Source organism: Engystomops pustulosus, chromosome 9 (genome assembly GCF_040894005.1).
Source record: "Engystomops pustulosus chromosome 9, aEngPut4.maternal, whole genome shotgun sequence".
Lineage (NCBI taxonomy): Eukaryota > Metazoa > Chordata > Amphibia > Anura > Leptodactylidae > Engystomops > Engystomops pustulosus.
This window is the reverse complement of record NC_092419.1, coordinates 34,372,315-34,394,635: the sequence shown is the minus strand read 5'-3', so window position 1 is coordinate 34,394,635 and position 22,321 is coordinate 34,372,315. Positions and strand designations below refer to the sequence as shown.

The window sequence follows — 22,321 nt, the reverse complement described above, 5'->3', positions numbered from 1 at the left end:
TGACTTTACACTGCATTAAATGATGTATATATTATTAATGTATTATTATGTGTGGGCTACATTATGCAGCACTCAAAGCATCCAGCTCCCTCAGTCACAGAAGTTGCTAGACTCTGAGCAACTCCATGACTGAGGGGACTGGATGTTTTCAGTACATGTGAAGCAGAGTCCCCTGCTTCACTTAATGCAATGACTCTCAAGAGGGGAGAAGTGACCCAGAGTTGGAGCATCATTGGAAGGTAGTGTGAAGGCACTGCTTCCTTGTCCCTCAGATCACATTAATTTATTTAACCATATACTAACCAAGATGGGGGAAACAATTGGCTAATAACATTACACTGCTGTGTTTTGTATTCCCTGCAAAACCCTTTTGATAAAACTACTGCCCAAATGGTGCTTACTGTAGGATTCTAAAGAGACAATGAAGATACAATATTTCCAAGAAAAATGAATTGTAGCAAACATTGTCATAAATGTACCATTGATTTTACAGTTCGTTTGTGTTCTGTTTTCTCTCGCTTTTGACTGCTTCGATTGCTTATAGTAAAAATGTATTTTCACAGGTTCAATAGAAAAGTTTACCTGCATTAATCGAAGTAGATCTACAGTGACAAATACAAGGGTCGCTGTGCCCTTAAATCCTTTTGCGTAACCTTTCCCTTTAAAGTTGTGTTCACATATTATAATTTCCCCCTGTTGTAGATTGCAGAAGTTCTGGTTGTGCCATATTGTGGACACAAATGGTTCCCTATAAGCCTAATGACTTTTTTGGAAGAATCTGCACAGCAAATAGAGCATAAAGCTAAGCCATTTGTGCTTCAGATGTTTTGTTCCTTATCTATCTATCTATCTATCTATCTATCTATCTAGAAGTTAGTCCAAGGCAGCACAACCTACTTGTCTGGGTGCATAAATCTGTATATCCGTGGCAAGGATCCAATAATATATTCAGGAAAGGCAGCAAACTTTCAGAATTCACAAACTGGAGTGCTGCTGCCTTTCCTGAATATATCTATCTATCTATCTATCTATCTCTCTATCTATCTATATCCTATCTATTTCTCTATCTATCTATCTATCTATCTATCTATCTGCAACAACCCTGCCAATGCATAGGGTAGGTCGTTGGTGCGAATAGCCCCCTCTCCATGTTAGGAGCTGCCTAGAGAGACTGATCACCTCGCTAGAAGCTGTCCAAAAGTGGAGCGCTTAGTAATTTGCAGCTGAAACCACTATGTGGTAAAGCAAGAGTTAACATGTGAAATGTTATTAACCAATTATATATTTTTTACCATTGTAAAGCAAGCTGGAAACTGGTTGGAGGGTGCTGCCACCTGTCGAGGGTAGTATAAAAACCCCTGATGGGTGGGAGCACATGGTCAGATCTCATGGTCAGAGCAGAGAGTCAGGTCAGAGTCGGTCCTGCAGTTGAGTTAGCAAATTAAGCAGAGGCCTGTGCTGCACCTGCCAGTGTCATATCACCCGGAAGCAGAGGTGTCTCAGGCCAACTCAGGAGACTAAGCCTCAGAGCAGAGGTCCACCGTCCAGACTCAGCTCTAACGACCAGCCCAGTCTGAAGCTATTACCAGACTGTGAGCAACCCCTTCTCCGGACCAGCTATCTCCTACTTGCTTTCCAGCCTGTTAATTCTGCTGCTGATGTTTGGCCATTGCCTGCCGTTTGAAGTTGAATAAAGATCTGTAAGTTGTTATTGCACAAAGTGCCTTCGTGTGATCCCTGGATCAGGCTGTTCACCATTGCAGGCTCCCCATCCTCCATCAGTCAGGGATTCTCATATACACCTCAGGGGTTGCCCCAGGGAGAAGCTTCCTACATCAGCCTCTCCCTCCATATTTCTTGCGCACACCACCTGCTTAGAGACCTGCCAGGCTGTAGGCCCATCCTCCGGTCTCCATACCAAGCACCGTGACCACAGCGTGCCCAAGGCCGCATAACACAGCCGCTCCGGTATTCTGGGCCCCGGCTGTCTACAGCTTCCAGGGATAGGCTAGGCCACAGTGGGAGATGTTGCACATCTATCTATATATCTTTAGATAGATAATATCATTATGCACCTCAATAACATTTTACATAATGAGGTGCATATCCTGAAAGTATAGACTGGTCTTTGTTCAGTAGTTGGTAAAAAAAACACAAATGTCAAATATTTGTAGATAAAGAACAACATTCGGAATTGTTTGTATACAGAGGAAGTTGTAACTCCTCTTTTATTTACTGTATTTTGTTGCTATTTATTTTTAGGGTTTGAGTAGATTTTTTTTCAGTGAATAAATATTTACTTTCTACTCTTCCAGGATCAGATCTACAAGTCTGTGTCACAAAAACCTCAACGTGCTGTTCAAAGAAAATGGAGGAACGATATCAAGTAGCCTCTCGTGTAAACATGGAGCAGCTCATTCAGGCGGCCAGCGCTAAGTTGAAGTTCCTGATCATTCAGAACGCAGCAATATTTCAAGGTAAACTTTGTAGAAAGTCTTTACCTTATACGAAAGTTATTCGTAAAAATAAGCAGAAATAACATTGTTATTCAATTCATTTGCATTTGATTAAATATTATCATAAATTCTTTTATACTTCAGCTCTGTATGTTGTAACAAATGGTCTCTATGAAATTTGCTAAACTTGGGTCTGACACTTCTTCTCTTTTTGGCTGTCTATGGTAAGAATGTATATTACATCAACTACAATGTTGATTTGGAGAAGGGTAAAAAAGAAAGTGTCAATAGTAAACCTCATTTAGCTCATTTAATTACGTAGCAGCCATACACAAATGAATGTAAGCCCGTCTATATATGATTTATATCCCTATTACAGTATATGAGTTTTAAACTTTTTATCTTGTTTCATGTCTATTGCAAGAAAATGTTTGGCACTTGCATTTTTCATCTGTATTTTTTACCGTTTTATAATTTTTTCCCATTTTGATGTCACTTCCGCTGAACGTCATAAGTTACGTCAGCGGATGGTATGTATATATATATATATATAATTTTTCTATATGTAAAAGAATGTACAGACAGTCCCCGGGTTACGTACAAGATATGTTCCGTAGGTTTGTTCTTAAGTTCAATTTATATGTAAGTCAGCACTTTACATTTTAGCATTGTAAACCCAGCCAGAATTTTTGGTCTCTGTGACAATTGAGTTTTAAAAATGTTGGGTTGTCATAGGAATCAGAATTAACAATAAAGCTTATTTGTAGACACCTTTTATAACTCCTACAGCTGATTATTATAGCTAAAGTACAGTGAATTACCAACATCCAGAAGTCCGTTTGTAAGTCAGGTGTTCTTAAGTAGGGGACTACCTGTATTGTAATTTCACCTGACGAAGACTCCTGTCCGGAGTCAAAACACGTTGTGAATCAACTAATAAACAAACAACTTTTATAATGTATGAAGTTGTCATACTGAGCGATGCAGCGCCATCTTATAGGAGATTACTCTCCCGTGTGTTCCTATCATTTAGCTCCTTAGGAATAGAATAAGAACAATTCCAGATTATATACCTCTGGGAACTCAGAGACAGGGGCACATTTACTTACCCGGCTGCTGGAGTTCACAGAAAGATAATGCACTTTGACGCAATTCACTAAGATTGTGTGCCCGATATCCTGCATGTGTCGCTTCCCCGCTCAGGTCCAACAGAGTCCACCATCTTTCTTCCTGGTGCATGTAAGTGCTTGGACACAAAATTTGAATGTTGATAGGAACACTTGGACTTTTGTGGCCCCAATTCCCAAAATTAATCTATGTATATTCAAAAAGAAAAAGAGGGGAATTGTATGTGGTAGGCTATATAAACCAATACAAGGTAGTGGAGTATCAAAAAATATATAAATATTGCTTTATTTGTAATCTCACATTAAACAAACATTTAAAAACATTTAAAACCGCACAACAAACATGTGCAATGTTCCAGGCATGAACTATTTGTGTGTGTCTCTATAGTTCATGCGGTGCCCTTACTATCCCTGTGTGTATCTATTGGAAGTGGTGACCTATATATGCTAAATTTGAATGTTGAATACTGCGCTCAGTCCGAATCAGTCTGATCATCCGATGGCACCCCCCCGATACCCGTTAAATACCTGTGCAAAATTTAGCAGCACGACCCTTAGTAAATGAGCCCCAATGTGTTACTGGATGGTACAGTGCTCTATAGGTGATGTCTATAGGTGATGTCTAAAAATCAAGAATTAGCCTCTTCGCTATTTTCTCATGTTTATGGGAAACCCCCATACATAAAGATTGTGAGCCCCCATAGACAGGGTCTTCCCCCACTTGCTAATTTTCTTTGTAATTTTGTGTCTTTTGTACTTGCATGTGTTCTCTCTTGCATGTGTGTGTGTGTGTATGTGTGTATGTATATATATAATTTTCCACCTTTTTGGGACCCCATTGAATTCATAATATTTTCAAACGTAGATATACTTTATCTTGAAGGTCTTGTACATGGGAAATTGAACACAAACAAGAAAATTTAAATTATTTTCTGCATAACATTCATATATTATACTCCTTGAATTTGGCCTTTTCTAAATCTAACATTATCAGCCAAAAAAAGTTCCCTATAGTTTTCCAATTGATAAGACCTTTTGACTAATCAGAGTCATTAAGAAGGCTCAAATGGTGTTACCAGAGCCCTTCTCTCCTGTATCATAGGCTCCCCCCTGCCCCCTTAGTACTACCTCCCTCTGCCTGATGTAATCTCACTGCAACAGTGTGAGGAGGAAGTGCTCTTGCACAGCCTATGAAGCTACAGCATGGAGAGTCTCTGGTAATGCCCTGCCAGAGCCCTTTGTGCTAATTTGCATAATTTTAAAAGTTGATATTTGGAAGGAAAGGAGGCCATGAATAACCAATTAAAGAAGATTACCACATCAACTGTGTCTGAATATATGAGTAAGAGCCCCTGGTTTATAATGATTAATTTTTATGGTAGATAAAAGCTAGGAACAGGTTCCCATAGATCCCTTTTAACTAAATGCCACCCCTCTTTTAGCTAAAATGAGTTTCCCTTACATCCCCATAAAATCAACTTTATGTTATATTACCTCACATCAGAGGGGTGTGTGTCCTGATGGGCTGGCCCCTCCCATCTACTCCTCCTTATGCTTTTTCCTCTTTGCTATTCAGCACTTAAAGTCATGTAACCAGGGTGTTGTCATCTAAGGTCACTTACCCTTCACATGTGCAAAATGTATCCCATGTATGTATATATCTGATCACATGATATCACAGCAACCTTCTACTCTTCTCCATGCCTCCATGGAGACATGCTGTGATTTCATGTGATCAGATACATACATAGGATACATTTTGCAAATGGAAAGGATACAGGATCTAAGATTACATCACTCTGGTCACATGACATGAATGTAACATGAGGCAAAGTGTAAAATATTTGATATTTGATACATTATTTATAAGTTTTATATGTCTGTTGTTGAATTTTGGGAGACGGTCCCTAAATACTAGTTCTATACAACAGCCTGTTCTAGCAGGAACAAGGAGGCAGGGTAGTGATTTGAAGAGACAAAGAGCTATCAGTCAAAATAATAGGGCATGGTTCCCTGGCAGCCTGGCAGGAAACAAGAGTCATATCTTGAATAAAAAAGTCAAGTATGCTAATTTGCATATCAGAAAAATGGCTGTAATTAAGGTACAGAGCCTCACTGGCAGCTAATTTTAGGTGATATGGGAAGTATGTGTAACCCTTTACTAGAAGGCATTGTTGGTTTAAGGGGTAAAATTTTGGTGACAGATCTTCTTTGAGGAAATTCTCTTAGTTACAGCGCTGCTTGCAGTAAAGTTTAGAAAAGTCCGGATAAGATTGAATCCTGCGTGCTGACACAATGTTTTGTACATGTCAATTTTTATGTACTTTGCTGAGACACAGAAGCTATTGTCATATAGATCTAAACAACGATGCGGAGCTATAATTCTGTCCGAGCGCTAGAAATATGGCTCTGCATCTGTGTATTTCCTTCGAATGGCAATTGCAGGGTTTCATCATTCTGCATAGGACTATTAGCAGTGAAAGGTGAGAATAGGATGTGCGCGCCATTGTTCACGGATTGGCGGTGAAGGCTCAGACTCGTTCCCTGTCACTATTTACATATTATTGTGCCGGAACGTCTGGAGATGTGTGAATCATTTTATTAATTAAGTTTTTAATTGCAAAACATATTATTTATGTCTTTTGGCAAACAGCTAAAATTAGTCTACACATTCTGAGCCGTATGCTCCACTGTAAAATAATGTCTTCTATGTGAAGTATATTGTCTAGTGGTTTTTGTCTATATAACTGCTGTTGTCTTGATGCTTTGTACCAAAATAGTTTTTGTAATTGGATGAAAGATTCACATTTATGTTCTGTTATCTTGTCATTTTGGGACAAAGACAACAGGACTCCCCGAACTATTAACTTTAGGGGGAAAGAAGTTTACTAAGATATTAAAGAACTAGCAACTAGCTAGCATTGGTTTGTAATCCAATTTTCCCATCACAGACATACACTTATATTAATCTAATTGAAACCTAATTAACTTAAAGGACATCTACCACCAGGATGAAGGATTGTAAACCAAGCACACTGACATAATGGTGTGTGCACTCTCTGGCAGGATCAGCTCTTCTATTATCTTCTTATTGCTAGGGTTTAAAAAAAAGGCTCTTAAAATTATGCAAATGAGCCTAAGGAGCTTCAGGCTCCATAGGTTTTAAAGGGAACCTACCACCACGATTCTACCTATAAAGGTAGATCGGGTGGTAGGTGGATAAAAGGGAAGTGAGGATAGCTCTTTTTAGAGCTAATCCTCACGTCCCCGCTAACTTTTAATAAACTTTATTCCCTTAATATGTAAATCTACTTATGCGGCTACTGGGGCGTGGAGTAGCTGGGCACGAGGCTACACAGTGCGGCTACTCAACGCCCCAGTAGCCACGTTACTCCTCCTACCCTGTGTGTGCGGCGCGCAGCATCCGACAAGCCAGAGTTCTGCGCATGCACAGTAGCTCCGGCCTCGGAGCTGTGGCTGCTCAGCCGTGGACCTGCATGTCGGACGAACACACAGGGTAGGAGGAGTAACGTGGCTACTGGGGCGTGGAGTAGCCACGCTGTGTAGCCTCGTGCCCGGCTACTCCACGCCCCAGTAGCCGCATAAGTAAATTTACATATTAAGGGAATAAAGTTTATTGAAAGTTAGCAGGGACGTGAGGATTAGCTCTAAAAAGAGCTATTCTCACTTCCCTTTTATCCACCTACCAGCCGATCTACCTTTATAGGTAGAATCGTGGTGGTAGGTGCCCTTTAATGGAGCCTGGAGACCCTAAGGCTCATTTGCATAATTATTTTTATTAACAACAGCTACCAATCCAAAATTATGAAGTAGAAGTAAGTTTGGAACAAGGTCAGGATCAGTTAGGACTGTGATTGCTCTTTAAATAATCACCAGGCCTGACATCATATTTGGGCATGAATTAAACCATCAGGGCTGCAGTAGGGAATAAAAACTGTGCATGGTGGATACAACTGGACAAGGCCATTTTGGATGGTGCCAAAAATCAGAAATATGAAGGATTTAGATCCCCCTTAGTATCTGAAATTGACAAAACTTACAAAGCTATATTTATCATCACTGATCTGCTGTGATCTAACAGGAATACCATGCAGCGCTGCATATAAATTACCAGACGTCATCTTTGATCAAGGTAATGGTAGAAAAAGTCAGTATTGTTGATACAGGCTATAGCTCATTAGCACTTCATTTATTAATAAACCCCAGTGGGATCTTTCCGCTGCCCTTGAGAACCACATGAACACATCTATCCCATCTGATGCCAGAGCTGAGCCTGCTGTCATCTATATCAAGGTCATCCCGAAGAACAGCTTTATCCCCTTCATGTAACAAGACCAGATGGAGGATATGTTATTCTTCTTCCACCATTGCCAAGGTTGTCCGGCAGCGCTGTACTGATGAATGGTGGAAGATCCAGCCAAGAGGAAATCCATACAGTATGCCAGTCATTTCTTTTATCTACATATTGTGTTGTCTGAGCATGATGGGTAAAGGTTGTGTTGGTTCAACCCATGTTCATTAGCAGGAACCCCTGATGTGATGAATAGTAGCCTATATCAAAGTGCCAGAATGAGTTCACGTTAACATGTGTAGCTAAAAGGGCTGAACAAGATCTATTTTCCACTGTGGAAAATTAGTTTTTGTTGAAGGTCTGTGGTGCCCCGGCTCGGTACGGTGAGCTCGACGCGTGCTCAACGTACTGTACCGTTGCCGCAAAAAAAGATATTCTTTGGAGAGTGGAGGGGTGAGCAGCGCTCACTTCTCCTCCTCTACAGCTCGCCAGACGTATGCCCGCCCTGCCATAGCCGTGTGGGCACACGTTCATGTGCATGCTGCCTAAGTTAAAGATCCCAGGACTCCCTTTTATTTCTGAAAGTAAAGAGAAATTGATTACAACATTGTGATGTATATGTATAGAAAAATATAACATAGCTCAGGCAAAGGCATAACATGGGATGATATACAATAAGATAAAATCAATTGCTTGGTACAGTAGTATCTGGCAAGTCTACAGGTAATGTTATGGAGCTGCTGTAGATGACCTGAAATCCGTAAATTGAACAAGTGTCGGATGGATGCAATCAGTGGAGGAGAAGGAAAAAAATAAGGTCTGTACTGCGCTTCTTGAAATACACAACGTTTTATTTTTATTCTCAATATAATAAAATGGACAACGCGTTTCAGGGGCGCACAAAGCATTCAAGCCGGCTGGCGATCCTACTGTTATCTCAATATATCTCATTACCCCTCTAGACTCATTCTAACTTGAATATATGAATTCTCGGGACCAAAATAAATAAGAAATAGGAGCTTTTATTATTGGACCTGATGAAGGGAGCAGTTTGCCCCCAAAACGCATTGTCCATCTTTTTATTATATTGAGAATAAAACGTTGTGTATTTCAAGCCGCGCAGTACAGAACTGTTTTTTTCCTTCTTCTCCTCTGATAACATTGTGATGTGTAATGCCTCTTATAGTTTCGATGTTGTGTACACAGAAAGATGCTACAATAACCGGAAACATTCCCTGTGATACACAGTTATTTGATCTGTTCAATGGGGCACATTTACTAAGGACAGTGTAGTCTGTTCTAGGTGCAGTTTGCCTGTTTAGTGTGTAGAGGGCGCTAGATTCATGATTTGTGGTGCATGTTCTGCATGAATTTGGCGCCCCCTGCACTGCCCCGACAAAGTGCAGCACTTTTTTTTTGGTGCACCTTTACCAAAGGGTGTGTGGCACAATTCTGTTGGACTTTCCATGATGAATGTGGCGCAAGGTCTCACTGTGCACCGGAACGTCCCATTCAGTGCAGAATTTTGTGTCGCATGATGCCTAGGGTAGCCATGCCACAAAAGGTTCACGTGCAACACATATGAGGCACAGACTCTTCTTAAAGAGGACCTGTCACCCCATTTATCGGCACTAGGAGCTGCTTACTAAAGTAAGCAGCTCCTAGTGCTTGATCAAACGCCGCAGTGTTAGAGTGATAGCGTTATCGGAAACCTCCGGTAACGCTATCAAACACTGCGGCGGGGTATAGTGTAATCACTCATGAGGGGGCGGTCCGAGGCGCTACCTCTACCCCGGACCGCCCCACTTGCTCCATAGGCCGGCATTGACTGCTGCGCGCTAGGCGCCCCTAGTCACGCCCCAACCCTGCCCCCTCATGAATACGTCAATTACACTATACCCAGCCGCAGTGTTAGATAGCGTTACCGGAGGTTTTTCGTTTTAGTAAGCAGCTCCTAGTGCCGATAAATGGGGTGACAGTTCCTCTTTAAATACGTTTGCAGGCAGTTTTCACTGAAAAGAATGTGCGACAGAAAACTGGTGCAGGCACCTTAGTAAATGTGGGTCAATGTGATGCTGAACATCTAGCTAAAGGTGCTGGATCCAATCGTAAAGAACCCACATGAGAAACGCTGGAGAATATTTGTGTTGATAACGTTGGAACATCAAGAGATATTGCAAATCTGATTGCGGTAATCGATTTCTCAGACCATTCTACTACATGACTGCCTCCCCATCGGAACAACCAGCCCATGATTCAATATACCAGTTTTCAAGATGGCAGTCACGGTTCCAGCCACCACTCATTTGCAGTTGCTGGCAAACTTTTTAACATGACCAGATTCTTCCGTTCTCGAGAAATGTGCTGCCCCCAGAGGTGTCGGGCATACACATATCCTTGGCTGGGCTGAGCGTGCATGTGTATTGGGTGATCAGGAAAGAAACAAGAACCTGATACTGCGCACATTTGTTGTTACCATGTTCCTGTGAGCGGCTGAAAAATGTATGCACACACTGCGGAAAGATCTGCAAGGTAAGCAGTTCCTTCTTGTTATAATGCAACCAGTAATATTATATAGGAGCAATTTACACTGACACAATAACAAAATGCCCAAAACAAAAGAAATAAGCCCAAATTTCTCACTGTGTGCGTGTTTCTGTGTTCTTCCCCCTTTACATGTACATGCACTGCGCCCTCTAATTTGATGTGAGCAGAATCCTGCCAGATGTTATTTTCCAGTAAATTAAATTTCCTATTGGCAAATGCTTTTCCTCAGCAAGGTCCAAGGGAAATAGGCTGGCATTTGCAGAATTTCACTCAGGCATATCTGCTACAATGTTCGCTTAACAAACTTTATTAGGAACTTAAAGCTTTCCACCCTCAGGCTCTTTTTTCATAGCCAAAAAGATCACAGCTTCCAAATTTAAATGCCCATAAATTATAGTCGGGCTGCGTAGTGTGTTTTTTACCGACTTTATAAATAAAATGAGGCTTTTGATGTATGTTTTTCCTGGAAATGTGAATTAACGAGTGAAATGACTGGAAAATATTGTGGTAAGGTTAGGAAAAAAAAAAGTTGCAAAAAATGTATAGGTCGTGGCTACTGTAAAGGGAGCCATTAAATGTTTATAAAACACGCAGTGTAAAGGATGTTAATTGGAAATATATGACTTTTTGTTCAGTCATGGGGAAAATTTGTTTTGTGTGCATATCTTTTTCCATGATCTCACATGCTCAGCTGTAATTCAGATCTGTAGTCTATGCCCTATGGACCTACTGTATATGTCCTATGGTACCTCAACATGACTGGTTTTATGCTTAGATTTCCCTGACTGTCTCAGTCACTCACTCTCCCTGCCTGTCTCTCATTCACCAACTCACTCACTCTCCCTGCCTGTCTCTCATTCACTCACTCACTCACTCACTCATTCTCCCTACCTGCTTTTGATTCACTTACTCACTCTCCCTGCCTGTCTCTCTTCACTCACTCTCACTGCCTGTCTCTCTCTCTCCCTGACTATCACTCTGTCCCTCACTCTCCCTGACTGTCTCGCATTCTGTCACTCACTCTCCCTGACTGTCTCTCTGTCTCTATCCCTATCCATCCTACCTCACACATATTCTGTCTTATGTTCATTCCCTATAGTAACCAAACAAAGCTCAGAGCTCATATTAATCACATGTGGTAGAATAACAACCAATCGCGGCTCAGCTTCCAACTTCCACAGCAGCAGCAGACAATGGCTTCTGTATATAGGGGTTAATAAATGGACTTTGGAAAGCATGGGGTGAAAATTTTGGCTCAAACCCTAGTCTATGGCATTCCCTGCGTCACAGGTAGCGACTGTGCAAAATTTGGTGATTGTAAACGTGACAGTACAGATTTCTTTAGATGACATACATACATACATACATACACTCGGCTTTAAATATTTAATGTCCCCTATGATTTGTAAAGCGCTATGGAAAATGATGGGCTAAATAAGTCCAGTCTTCATGAATTAGGTACACTTAGTGCACCTAATTCATGAAGAGAGGAGCACGGTCTTCATGGATAATAATAAAAATCTTTATTTATATAACCCATTATATTCCATAGCGCTTTATGGATGCCGGAACATACTTACAGTAAAGTGGACATTCTAGGGCAGGGAAAGCTTGACCCAGTGTTAAACTCTCCACCTCCTTGACTTGAAAAAAACAATTTACATCTCACTTCAAAGTTGATTTTCTGGATGAAGCCACCACACTGATCTAGAAGCTGTTTAGCTGCTTGACGACAGATTGATACTGGATTGTTAAGCTAATTTCTGATGACAGGTTCCCTTTAAATACTAAGCTCAGCTTTATACATGGTAGATAATATAATGAAATGTGTAAATACATTGGGGCTCATTTACTAAGGGTCCGCGGACCACACTATCGTCAAAATATCTGACGATTTCCGATGTGCGACACATTTAAAAGGTTTTTTTGGCACACGCAATCGGATTTTGGCGCCTTTTTGGACTGTGCAGCTGTTTGAGAGGATCCTAACCTGTCATGCCAGGCATTAGAGATGTTTGTACTTTTCGGAAGGGATGGAAGTGGTGTCTTTATGCGGCACCAATATTTTCTTCCTAGAAAAGACGCATAATCCACAAATGCCTTGCGGTACCTAGAGCTCACCTTCAATTGGACATGCTCTGCATTGAATTCTTGCTATTATCTCAGTGCTTGACCAAGCATTAAATGTCAATAGATTGGATGAAAATATCATAAGAGAAACATAGCTACGTATAGCAATTATCCGCAGACACTTCATCTAGTGAATCAGAATTCTAGGGGCATGAAGTCACATTATGCTAACAAAATAGCTTTTCTATACATGAAGCAGAAACAACACTTTTTGTCACTTTAAGGTCTCTAGGCAGTTAGTAGACACAGTATTATACTATTCCGAACACAGTGGTTAAGGGAGCGGAGAGAGAATTTTTACCTAGCACTTCAGTCAGATGTATTAAGATGTCTCAGAATGTGCTACCTTGGGGCAGATTTACCAATGTTGAACAGTGCTAAAAGAGGTCGGACATTATCATAAATCGGGGGCAGTTTAAAAATGTGAAATCTAACTCAACCCTTTTTTGTAAAAGAAATTGCTTTAACTTTTATTCTTGCACATATTTTTCTGTTGTATGCGGAGGAAATCTTTAGAACTGCGCAATTTGTACATGTGTATCCTCTATGGAGGAGCCTGAAAGGCTACATATGACCCCTAGTTACAAACGGACCTCTGGATATTGGTAATTTAATGTGCTTTAGCCCTAGGCTACAATAAACAGCTGTAACAGTTATCACAGGTGTCTGTAATGAAGCTTTATTGTTAATCCTGGTTCTTATGACAACCCAACATTTTTAAAATCCAATTGTCACAGAGGCCAAAAAAGTTCTGGCTGGGATTACAATGATAAAATATACAGTTCTGATTTACATACAAATTCAAATTAAGAACAAACCTACAGACCCGGAGACTGCCTGTACAGAGATAAAACGCAATAAACAACGGTTAAGACGGTTTCTGTCGAAACGCATTGATGGTTGTTTTATCGCTGTACTTACTATATGGATGCTTGAAACAGAAATAAAGAATACACCCCTTTAATCCGGAGATACCTCGTGTGATGCTGGAGTTTCGTTTCACTTTTTCTGATTTTTGCCTGAAGGAGTTGGTGTGCATCGTGCACAACAAGGAAGGAGGATTAAAGCTTGGGGGGGAGCTTGTTTTCCATGGCCTTTTGGTTTGTTCATTCTTTAACACATGCTCGATATGCCAATTCATCAATCATTGAAAATTAGACCACAGTTCTCATTATTCGTGGGTTTTCCGGCACTCAGAACCCCACTGATCAGATTGTCATCCTGTATACTGTGGATCGGAATTAACATAACTTGGTCAGACCCATTTAAGAGGACTTCCCGCCACCTCCAGCAACTGTAACTATTTGCAGTCCTTCATCACTTTAGCGCTATTGTGTCAGACACAATAGAATTTTTTTCTTTAGCCCTCACTGTTCCTGAGCAATCAGGGATGTTAGCAAATAGTGGTATGGTAAAAATGTGCTAGTGGTAAAGAGGGGTAAATCATCCCAGATTAATTTTGCCAAAGCTTTGCCAAATTTTCAAAAGATTGAGTTCGGGTTCAAATCTACTTGGTCGGAAGGAATGTTGCTGTACTTGTCCTAGGAATTGGTATATAACCCCGTTATCCTCTAAAACACAGCTCCAATCTCATTTTGTTAATTCTTACAAATTTTTTACTTCCCCCTTGCCCATTCCTCCTCCCTAAGCCCTGGGAACAAAATATGAGGGGTATGAGAGAGAAGCCAATAATGGAGGGCATGAGAGGGGAGCCCACAATAAGGGGGGTATGAGAGGAGCCACAATATAAGGGAGAGATGAGCGACTATAATATGAGGGGGAGATAATGGGTCCACAATATGAGGAGTAGATGAGAGGGGGCTACAATATGAGGGGGATTAGAGGGGATACAATATGAGGGGGATTAGAGGGGGCAACAATATGAGTGGGAGGTGAGGGGGCACAATAGGAGCTGGCAAAGGCCATTAGGTCCTACCTAATGCTGGACCTAACATCCATGTTCATTACATTTTAGGTACATCTGGAGAATCTCCCCCCTGAATGCAGTGCTTGCATTACTACACATTATTACATGTTACTACTTACCAAGAATGTAGGTCTAAACGCATTTGTGTTCCTGGTGGAGATTCTCTAGATGCGCCTAAAATGCATTGTAAAATACAATTTACATCTTAATCGCATCTTGTGCACATGGGCCCACATTTACTAAGGTGCTTACACCAGTTTTCTGTCGGACTTTGCACATTCTTTTCAGTGTGGATTCCACGGCTTCCACATGTATTTAAGAAGTGCCCGCAACACATTTGGTGCACGCAATACCTGATGCGACACAAAATTCGGCACTGAAAAAATCGGCTCAGTCGGACCGTGTGCCACATTTAATATGCAAATTCGCGCAGAAGTGTGTCGTGACAGCATTCTCATGGTATGTTTGGTTCACAATGCATTAAAAAATGATAGATTTCCTTTAAGACTTGTAAAACCTCAAAAACCTGTTAGGGCTAGTACTTGGGGGTCATTTACATGTCTGATACTGGGCCTGTCCATGTCAGACAGATTAGCTAGTCCAAACATTGTGCAGAAACCCAGACTTCTAGTTTTAATAGTCATCTATCATATTGGGAGTTTCTTCCACACCACTGGACCATTGTCCTTCATATCAAGTTTTCAGTTTACGACAAATGTATAACAAAGAGATAGCGGATCCCCCCCCCCCATCATAGGTGACCACAATGCTGGGGGAATGGGTTCTTAAACAATATTTGGGCTAATAAATAATAACATATGGAGTGAGTTTGCAAGCCTGAACTATCGCCTGAACTATCACTTAGGCCACATTTAGTCATTTGTATATTTAGTGGACCCATCAGGACAAAGCAGAGGAATTTTTCACTGTTTTTGGAAGAACCACCCTGCTGTGTCTAGATGACAATCTGTGCTACTTAAATATATGACTTCTCAGTGTATTTGTGTCTAGTCAGTCCATTATACTGGCAGTAGAAAAGAAAAAAAACAAACAACGCCAATCCCAAATTCAAAGACCATTGTTAGGAGGACTTTACTAAAAAAAAAATGAGGATGAAATGGGGATGAAGTGTCCTTAAAGAGAATCGGTGGCTTAGGTCCTATAAAAACAAAAGGTGATGGCTTTTGTGTATGGATAACTTATAAGTTAAACTACTCCTTTTTTAGCTACCATGTGCAACGTCTCTCACCGGGGCTTAGCCTTTCTTCTGTGATTGTAAACAGCCGAAGCCAGAAATACTGGAGTGGATGGCTTATGTGGCCTCGGGCACATTTACTAAGGGTCCGATTTGCGTTTTTCCGACGGGTTTACAGAATTTTACAGTTTTGAGCCGAATTGCCCCCGGGTTTTTGGCGCACGCGATCGGATCGTGGGCGGATTGGAAAAAATCGCGCTATTTAAAAAAAAAAGTGTTGCTTGACATACACTTACATGCACCAGGAATACGTTGGTGAACTCCGGGCGGACCTCGGCGCAGCAGCGACACCTAGTGGACATCGGGCTCACGACCTTAGTGAATTGCCAGAAAACCCGAATGTGTCAGGCAGCAGGCCTGAGACATCTCTGCTTCCTGGTAGTGTGACACTGGCAGGTGCTGTATTCTCCTCTGCTTCTGGAATCTAATGATTCTGACTTGTGCTCCCTCCCACAAGGGGTTTTTATACTCCCCTAGTGAGGTGGCAGCACTCTCCAATCAGCTTCGAGCTTGCTTTACAATTAGAACACATCATATCATTGGTTACAGACAATTGATTCTTGTCCTTCCAGGCAGTGGTTCCAGCTGCAATTACTAGGATTACCCGACTGTAGCTTCTAAGTGAGATTTGCTCATCAGACAGTTCCTGACAAGGAGAGGGCACTATTCGCAACAACTACCTACCCTATGCATTGGCAGGGTTGTTACACTTATAAGGCAGCTCCCTTGTTGCACTTATAAGGCAGCACAACCTACAAGAGGCCTTATGGCATGTTGCACAGTTAAAACCAAACCAATATATCTATTCCAAAAGGAACAGATTCTCAACTGTAGACATCTGTTTTGACCTTTGTTGACTATCGTCAGTACTGTGAAGGGGACTGGTTTGGCTGAGTGAGAGGCTTGTGGCTGGGGTCGGGAAATAAGAGTTCTCCTGCCTCCATAAGTAGAACTCTTTCTTCCCGACCCTATCACAGGAAAGGGAGCTGCCTTACAAGGTTGCTAAAAGAGGATTGGTTTTCCATTCTGGAAAACGTATTTGCATATTTGACTTAAAGCTGGTCATACGCATTTTACTAACATAGATTCAACCGGTTGACTTTGTCCTATACATATTGGGTGTTTGGCTGCTGATCACTTTGCAGATGAGTTGATATCCAAAATTCCTAAAACTATTTGTTACTTCCTCTACCCAGCCAGGAATCACAAAGTGTTTGGTATGAAATAGCTGCTGAATGAATGGTCAGCTATTGAAACTTTAAGGCCAGCTTAGGCTACGCTCACATCCAATGTTTTGTATATGCTCAACATATATGCCAGAAGAGCTCCTGACCTATAAGCTGAGCGTATAATATAATATAATATATACTGGCTGACAAGGGCATCCTTTTTGCTTCCGTCTGCACAGTATACATTGTAGAGAACACAGGATGGAAAGACACAACAAGCTATGACTTTCCATCTTGCTGTCTTCTACTGAGCAACGTAAACCATAGAGCGGGATCAGTCTTTGCCCTCTGTTGTAAGGACACGTTGGGAGTCCAAACAGAGAAGTTGTTATTCGTGATCCAAAGGATAAGGGATACATGTCTGACTGATCCTTGGGGGTACAGCTATTGGATGCTCTTATTATCGAAGGTCCAAACATTGGGGACCCATCCTGCAATTTAATCCAGCATTGGTATGGGATACCTTGTACGCCCCAGATAAAATCATTCCGCGGATACACTCTCTATCTTCTTCTAGGAAATAGATTCCACTGGTTTCCAAATGAGATCTCTTCTACTGTATCACTGAGGATTGATTGGGAATCCTCTGGTTTTCTAGAGGGACAGCCCCACACTGCTTTAATCACTTCAATAGGACTTCTAGGACAGTGAATGTGCCTATGTCCTGTAAGTCCCATGATGTATGGGGTAGGTTGGGAGGATTAACTTCCAGGATAAATGTCTTTAATGACACATCCCCTTTAATTTGCATCACTTCCTTTGATCATGATGCGCTTCCTGTATTACATTATGGCTTACAAGGGATATTTTCCATTCAGAGGGGCTTATCTGAGACGCAATATGAACAACTTTCCTAAAGCATGAATGATTTATTCTGCCCTAATAAGAAAAGTCTGTGCTTTTATTTGCTTTCCTTTGAAAATTTCATTTTACCTGAAGTCTAAAAGATAAAAGATCAAATATTCTCCTCTGAGAGTTTTTTTCTTTTTAACCTCTCTTCATTTTTAGCTTTATTTTCCATTGCTGGAAGCAACAAATCCAATCCAAAGTTCCTCAGTATGAAGAGTATTATGGCGGATCTTGCCGACTACTAACCTGTTACCTACAACCTAAAAATAATAATAATTCTTTATTTATATAGCACACACAGATTACACAGCGCTGCACAAAGCTTGTCAAATTGGTCCCTGTCTCCATGGGGCTCACAATCTAAACAACCCAACAGTATGTTTTGGAGTGTGGGAGGAAACCGGAGTACCCGGAGGAAACCCACGCAAACACGGAGAGAACATACAAACTCTTTTCAGATATAGATTCAAACTGAGGTGCGCTCCAAGGCAGAGGTGCTACCCACTCAGCCACTGTGCCGCCCTTAGAAATCATGAAGGAGACCGAGTCTAGTGATCTAATAAAACAATAAAGTATCCTTTTTTTTTTTACCGTAAAACAATTCATTCTACTATGTTAATCTGCCTCTGATCATGGCATTTGTTACTATAAAAATAGGCTACATCTCTCCACTGGGGCCCCTTGAGGTTCAGGGCCCCAAACAATTGCATGGGTGCCCCCTGGAAATGCAAAAGCATTTCTGGTACATTAAGTAGTTAAAACTTCACTTTCTTAAAATTGTAATTCAGACTATACTACCAAGCATGCTAAGGGCACCATAACCCGGGTAATGCCGCCTTTTCAGCATCCATTTGATATTTCATTTCGGTCATACAGAAACATAAAATGCCACGTTCTTTTCACGGATCTTCAGTAATGTCAGATCTGCAGAGTACAGCGGAATATTAATCTGCAGGGGAACTTCCGGACATCGCTGTGGTCTTTCTACTTTGGGAACCATCCCCTGCATTCATCACCCAGCTGTAGCTGTTTGGAAAGGGACGTGAATGTAAAGCGACAGTGGGACAGCTGCGAAAGTGACCATAGAGCGCAGTGTAAGCTAGAAGAGGTTTCCTATATCTACAGCAATGGCCTCTATGCAGGGAGAATACAATAAACTCTTCTTCCAGATATTCAGACTGAGACCGCGGATAGCACCGCGCAGTGTTTTCGTAATAATTATTGAGATTAAGACCAAAATGCTTGTCCCCAGGCACAGCAAGGCTTCATATCATCATGTAGACACAGCGGAAATTATTACACCTCTATTAGAAATGGGTTGAAATGGAAACCTATTATGTGATAAATTACTTTTTAATCAGTAGTAATTCATTGTGCCATGAACGCCCTGTGACCACGAGAGTGACCTGTGTTGGCACATCAAACGTTCACTGGTAAAAGAAAAATGTTCTTATATCAGTTTGAGAGCGCGTAGTATGGGGTGTGATTTAGAGAAGGATGCAGCACAGGTTAGTAGGGTTTTGTTGGTTAGTATGCATAGATTGGTGTTCAGTTTTTGTTTGATGGGTAAAAAGTAGAGGGAGGTATGAGGAAGGGTTAGATAAATCACGCAGTGGAGTCACCCTGGATTGTCACCTTGCACCCAAATTGTTCGAATTTGCAGATAAAGCCCTTTTGATCATTAATTCATGCGATTCCCAACCTCTGCACAAACTGTACATATGTTAGAGAGATGGTGGCTCAGTGGTTAGCACGACAGCCTTGCAGCGCCAGGGTCCTGGGTTCAAGTCCCATCCAGGACAACATCTGCAAAGAGTTTTTATGTTCTCTCCGTGTTTGTATGGCTTTCCTCCGGGTTCTCCAGTTTCCTCCCACACTCCAAAACATAATGGAAGGTTGATTAGATTGTGAGCCCCATTGGGGACTGATTCGGCTAGCAATGTGCATTTGTGAATTTCCCCACTGTGGGACTAATAAAGGATTATCTTATCTTATCTTATTTATTATTCCTTCTCTGCCGGTTTTGTGACACAGAAGGCATATATCTCCCCATCCCTGCCAGTTTGTAGCCTTTTCTGGCCCGCACACCACTTTTGTGAGTAGAGAATGGATGGGAAACTCCCCAGTCTGCTGCATTTTCTGGCTAAGACTATACCTTAAATCTGGTGGAGATTGTGACCGGATGAGGCTGGAGCCTCTTAATAGCTCTAGGATGCCAGGGGAATATTAAGACTAGCAATTAAAATGCCAGTCCTATTAAATTTCCCCCATTGTGTCCAACCTGGTGTCATAAAAAAGGGTTCGTAATCTCATTCTTCTACATGCATCCACATTGCCCCTAAACAGTAGTACTGCCAGTGTTAGGTTCCACAAAGCACAGTTATATCCCTCAATCTTGGTTGGGGTCTCTCCCTCCTGGCTCTTGTGCATAACCCAATGCAGGCAGTGGTGCAGTGTAGAGCGATCACACTATAAGTATCCACATTTTAAGGATCAGATGCAGTTGGTTTGAGCTATAATAATTTCTAATAAATTTGTTAGCTTCTGTGAACCCACACTATCCATACAGGTCCAAGACTCCTTCTTTCCGTAAAAGTTACATGAGGGTGACAAGGGTACTCAAATTTGCAGGCATAGGCAAATATCACTAGTGTGCCAAAATCTGCATTTACATCCATTTGTGTACACATGTCCTCTTTTAATTGCAATTGACCTTTATTATTGTTCACATAGATAGAAGTTATTTTCTAATCCACCCATAAGATCTCACGGTAAATGACTCCACATATTGGTTGTCTTCTGCTGACCTATTATTATGTCAAAGCCTCGTAGTTCTAAGATCTCTGGTTGAATTTGACTGTAGCAGAAAATGATAGTCTGAAAGAACTTGTATGAAATTGACCTTTTTGTATAGATCTTGCTATAACGTTAGGGGAGGTTGGATTGGAGGCCTCCTGGGATGGTGACTGTTGTGAGCAAGTAAATACTTAATAGCGCGGCTCAGTCTGCATTAACCACGACTTCTAATGATTCTGAAAAAAATCAGCAGTTTTGAGAAATGGGATTTTGTTTTTTTTTTAACTATTTACTATTTATTTCCCCCATATTTACAGCATTTATTTTACATTTCCAGTTTCCTGTTCATAATTAAGACATCACCCAGTACAGTTTTGCCATAGGAAATGATTAACCCAGAGGGCTTCATGCTTGAAATCATGTTCCCGGAGTGTCTGAATGAACACGATTACTGGATCTCAGGGACACTCGGTGAAGACTTCCTACTTCTGAATTCTGTCCTGTCCTCTGTCTAAATGAAGTCTGCCCCAGCTTATCTCCAGCCTCTCTGCAGGTGCTCATAGCATCTGCTTGTCCTTATGGTACCCGGGATGCCTGTAAGGCTGCAATTTCTTGTTCCTGCCATCAGCTATGAGAAACTGCAAAACAAGCATTTGGAACAAGCAGGCGGATATTGAAGTTGGGACAAGACACTTGTAAAGAGTTTTATGTACTGAGAGTATGAAAGAATAAAATCTGGAACATTGTGACTCCCACTAATGTTCCCTTTAAGGTCCTGATAATGTTTGTTGATCTGGTATATGCTAGTTGAACCTTAAGTGGTAAATACAGATATAAAAGTTAGCAATTTACTTTACAATTTACATCTTCGAACTTGAGGCCAAAAATAAAAGTTGCATGAATTGAGTTGTGATCCTTTATCTGAATTAAAGGGGTTGGACACCCTTTTACATAAGTTGTCCATGTGTCTTTACTGACTTTAAAATATTCCTTAATTGATCAAGAGAAGCAGTGCTGCTACTTACTCTTCTAATGTGTGCAGACCCTCCATGCTTCTTTCTTTACATCTCTGAGCTCTCCTGAATAGATGAAGCCTGCAGCAGCAGAGTATGACTCATCCTGCTCCTGGCCCCCGACCTCTCCCAGTCTCGGTGAGGGGAGAGAGGGTGAAATTACATGGGCAACCTGGAGCAGAGACAGAGGAGGCAGCTTTGTGTGTATACAGAGAACAGCATGCTGGGAACAGGCTGCAGCTCTCATAAGAGGCAAAGACATAGACATGCAGAAACATGTCTTATAGTAGACATTTATGTAAAAGTGATCAACACCTTTAAGAAATATTTTATAACCTTGGAGAAGATTGGTCTGTAACTGACCATGAAATTATGACCGATATATTGGTCATTTGTAGGGGTCAATATGGCATGTTTTGAAGAAAATGTATATAGTTTTGTGAAAGATCCCTTCATTTCAGGTCCCAGATAAGTAAAATTTGATGTAGGGATGATCGACCCTTATAATGATTGAGAAATTTTAGTTTTATATACATTACGTGTTAGAACTTAGAAATTAGCAGGACTGTCCAATAAATACTAACCTTACTTCCTGACTTCTGTCAGGGTCATCTGTTTTGACATGGATATGTGACCACTTCATCCAGGTCACATGTCCATGGTAGAGCATCCCCATTGGA

The 22,321-nt window shown here is 41.2% G+C and overlaps 2 protein-coding genes across 3 annotated transcripts in view; both read left to right on the top strand.

The window, feature by feature from the left end:
* The window catches only part of LOC140077158 (P2R1A-PPP2R2A-interacting phosphatase regulator 1-like), a 981,687-nt gene that overhangs the window by 283,673 nt on the left and 675,693 nt on the right, over window positions 1–22,321 (top strand). The window lies entirely within an intron of this gene.
* Window positions 1–22,321, top strand: part of GPC3 (glypican 3) — a 296,911-nt gene that overhangs the window by 26,025 nt on the left and 248,565 nt on the right. For both annotated transcript variants that reach the window (XM_072123247.1, XM_072123246.1), the window contains exon 2: window positions 2,316–2,477. In XM_072123247.1, the coding sequence (XP_071979348.1) occupies window positions 2,316–2,477 (162 nt within the window). The remainder of the gene's footprint in view (window positions 1–2,315; window positions 2,478–22,321) is intronic.